The sequence below is a fragment of the Hevea brasiliensis genome, chromosome 14 (assembly GCF_030052815.1).
Source record: "Hevea brasiliensis isolate MT/VB/25A 57/8 chromosome 14, ASM3005281v1, whole genome shotgun sequence".
NCBI lineage: Eukaryota > Viridiplantae > Streptophyta > Magnoliopsida > Malpighiales > Euphorbiaceae > Hevea > Hevea brasiliensis.
In genome coordinates, this window is record NC_079506.1 from 29,967,930 (window position 1) to 29,970,666 (window position 2,737).

The following is a 2,737-nucleotide window of genomic DNA, read 5'->3' on the forward strand; positions in this document are numbered from 1 at the left end:
ATATTTAAAAGTTTCATACTTATAAGAAATAAATATTAACTACAACACATTCAAATGTTAAAAAAGAAAAGATAATGAAATTTATAACATTTCCTCAACTTGACTGTCTTTCTCATTCTCCTTCTCCATGCTTGTAGTTGCATTTTCATCAAACAAAACAGACTCTAACTCTGGTTCATCCAATGAAAGGTTGGCAAATTCAAGAACTCCCACATCTTCCATACTCCCAAATTGATCACCACCAGCATCCCACAATTTTGTCTTCTCATCATAATATTGGGAGGAGTTTCTCGACAGAAAACGAAGATTATTATGGATAAAAACTAAGTCCTCTGCACGTTTTGGAGTTAATTTATTCCTTCTGCATGAATGAATGAAGGAATAAATACTCCAATTTCTTTCACAACAAGAGGAGGAATTAGGTTGTCCAAGCACTTTAAAAGCCAACCTTTGAAGTAAAGGTGCATTAGAACCAAAACATGCCCACCATTTCCTAGGATCTGTAACATACATACTTCCAATAGAATCAGGATCAGCAAAAGATCCACTTTTCAAAGAAAAATTTGCAAATTCATCATTTGCTCTAATTCGCTCATCTTCATTAGAAAAAATCCTCCTAAAGCATTTAATTCTCTCAGTTGATACTTCTCCATCCATATGAGGAGGCACTCTACCTTCTCCCTCTTGAAGCCATTTTTCACTATAAAATCTTCAAAAATAAGAAAATAAATTCAGAAAATAATAAAAAAAATTAGAACAAGAAGATGAGTATGTAAGTTAGAAATTTACCTTGGATTTAATGAATGGGCTAAACAATGAAGGGGAGTGTTGCTCTTTGCCCAACGATCAATAAGAATTCGATGAACCACATAATAAAAAGGAGAAAACCCATCTGCTTGCTTTCCTTCATGATCAAAAATAACTTGCTTCACATTTTCAATCATAGAATCCCACAACTCATAAACCAAATGAAGACATGGTTTGTCTGTGTCACAAACTCTTATCATGTCATAAATGGGCCCAGTAAAAGCAATGATGTAATCAACCTTTTCCCACCAATCCTCATCTACTACTTTATCACGAACAAATCTAGCTTTGCCTTGGTCATCTTCTCGGTATTGTGCCCATTGATCACTCATAACCATTGCTTCTAAAGCACGCCTAATAAGTTTAAATCTTTTAAGCATCACAACAATAGAAGCAAAACGAGTGTCAGCAACTGAAAGCAATTTCAAAGGGCTAAACCGATTATAAATTGCAAGCCTCATGGAATGATTCATTATAAAATTCTTGATTTGCAAAGCATCCCCATGGATTTCAGTGATCTAGTGACACACATCATAAGTTTCTTGATTAGTTTCCAAATTTTTTGCTGCACATATATTCTTCAAAGCAAGATTAAGAGTGTGCACAACACAAGGAGTCTAATAAATATGTGGAAACATTCCCTCAATGATTTCTCCAGCACCTTTACAATTTGAAGCATTATCAGTAATGACTTGTACCACTTTTTGATGACCCACCTCATCAATTACTTCTTTTAGCAAATTAGCAATAAATTGCTTATCTTTCACTTCACCAGAACAATCTACAGATTTGATAAACATGGGGCCAGACTCAGAAACAACCATAAAATTAATCAAAGGCCTCCTCTGGGGATCACTCCATCCATCACTCACAATACTAACACCCTTTTCTAACCAAGTGCTTTTAATTGGTTCAAGCAACCTCTCTACATTTGCTTTTTCTTGCTGAAGTAATGTGGTTCTCAATTTGTTATAACCAGGCGGCACATAACCACCCAAAACATGATTAGCAGCAAAAGAATAAGAACTCACATAATAAGGATTTCTAGCAAAATTAAAAGGTAGACCCCCAGTGTAGAACATTCTAGCAATCTCTGCATCTAATTGAGCTCTAGTTTGCAAGTCAAAAGCTCTACCAAGAGGAGAATCATTAACTCTTCTTTTCTTCAAAGCTGCTGAAATACTTGGTTCAGTTATATTCAATGAAGGAACAGAAGTTATACTAATAGGCAAAGAAACTCGCCTAGATTGTGAATTGGTAATTTTGTTTGTTGCCTCATCCTCCTGTTTCCTCATTTCAGAAATACTATCATTCATCACTTTTTTACACACACCAATCCCTTTTCCAGTGATTTTCAATAAATGAGCCCTCACTCTAGTATAAGTCCCTTGCTTTTCTTGTCCACAAAAATTGCATATCCATTTACAATTACCCCCTCCTTCTCCAATTTTCTCTAGTTTAGTTACATATCTCCACAGAGGATTAAATTCTTCCTCCCTAGTGTTTGAAGAAGTGCCACTAGTGCTATTTGCTTGGGTAGAATTTGAGTTTGAAGAATCCATTCAAATATTGTCCTATCAAAATGACAAAAAGAAAATGCAATTTTATATAATTTACAAATTATTTAAACAAATTATATACTAAGGATTAAAGCACAATGTAAATTATATATTAAATGATTAAAGAATTAAATAATATAATTGAATAAATTGACTATATTATGAAAAATTTTAATATATAATATAACGATACATTAAAACAAATTATATTAAACACATTATATATAAACTATTACAAAAATATAAAATATATTAATATAAAATACAAATTTTGAATGTTGGAATTTTTTTATTTATCATTAATTAGAATTAAAACTTGAAATTTTATAATTTTAAAAATAACTTTAAAAATATATTTACATTTGTCCTTA

The 2,737-nt window shown here is 32.2% G+C and overlaps 2 protein-coding genes across 2 annotated transcripts; both read right to left on the reverse strand.

Moving 5' to 3' along the window:
* Positions 1 to 1,280, reverse strand: LOC110660962 (uncharacterized). Its single transcript, XM_058135412.1, has 2 exons — positions 790 to 1,280; positions 1 to 709 (listed from the first exon to the last, which is right to left on the reverse strand). The coding sequence occupies exons 1-2, from the start codon at positions 1,278 to 1,280 to the stop codon at positions 82 to 84; spliced, it is 1,119 nt and encodes a 372-aa protein (XP_057991395.1). The 3' UTR covers positions 1 to 81.
* A 144-nt stretch (positions 1,281 to 1,424) lies between these two features.
* LOC131172932 (uncharacterized) lies at positions 1,425 to 2,369 on the reverse strand. Its single transcript, XM_058134564.1, has one exon. The coding sequence runs from the start codon at positions 2,367 to 2,369 to the stop codon at positions 1,425 to 1,427; it is 945 nt and encodes a 314-aa protein (XP_057990547.1).
* Positions 2,370 to 2,737: the final 368 nt, after the last annotated feature.

Coding starts and splice junctions, on each gene's coding strand:
- LOC131172932 (XM_058134564.1), bottom strand. CDS start 2,369: ATGGATTCTTCAAACTCAAATTCTACCCAAGCAAATAGCACTAGTGGC.
- LOC110660962 (XM_058135412.1), bottom strand. CDS start 1,280: ATGAATCATTCCATGAGGCTTGCAATTTATAATCGGTTTAGCCCTTTG. Junction 710..789: donor GCCCATTCATTAAATCCAAG/GTAAATTTCTAA, acceptor TTATTTTTGAAG/ATTTTATAGTGAAAAATGGC.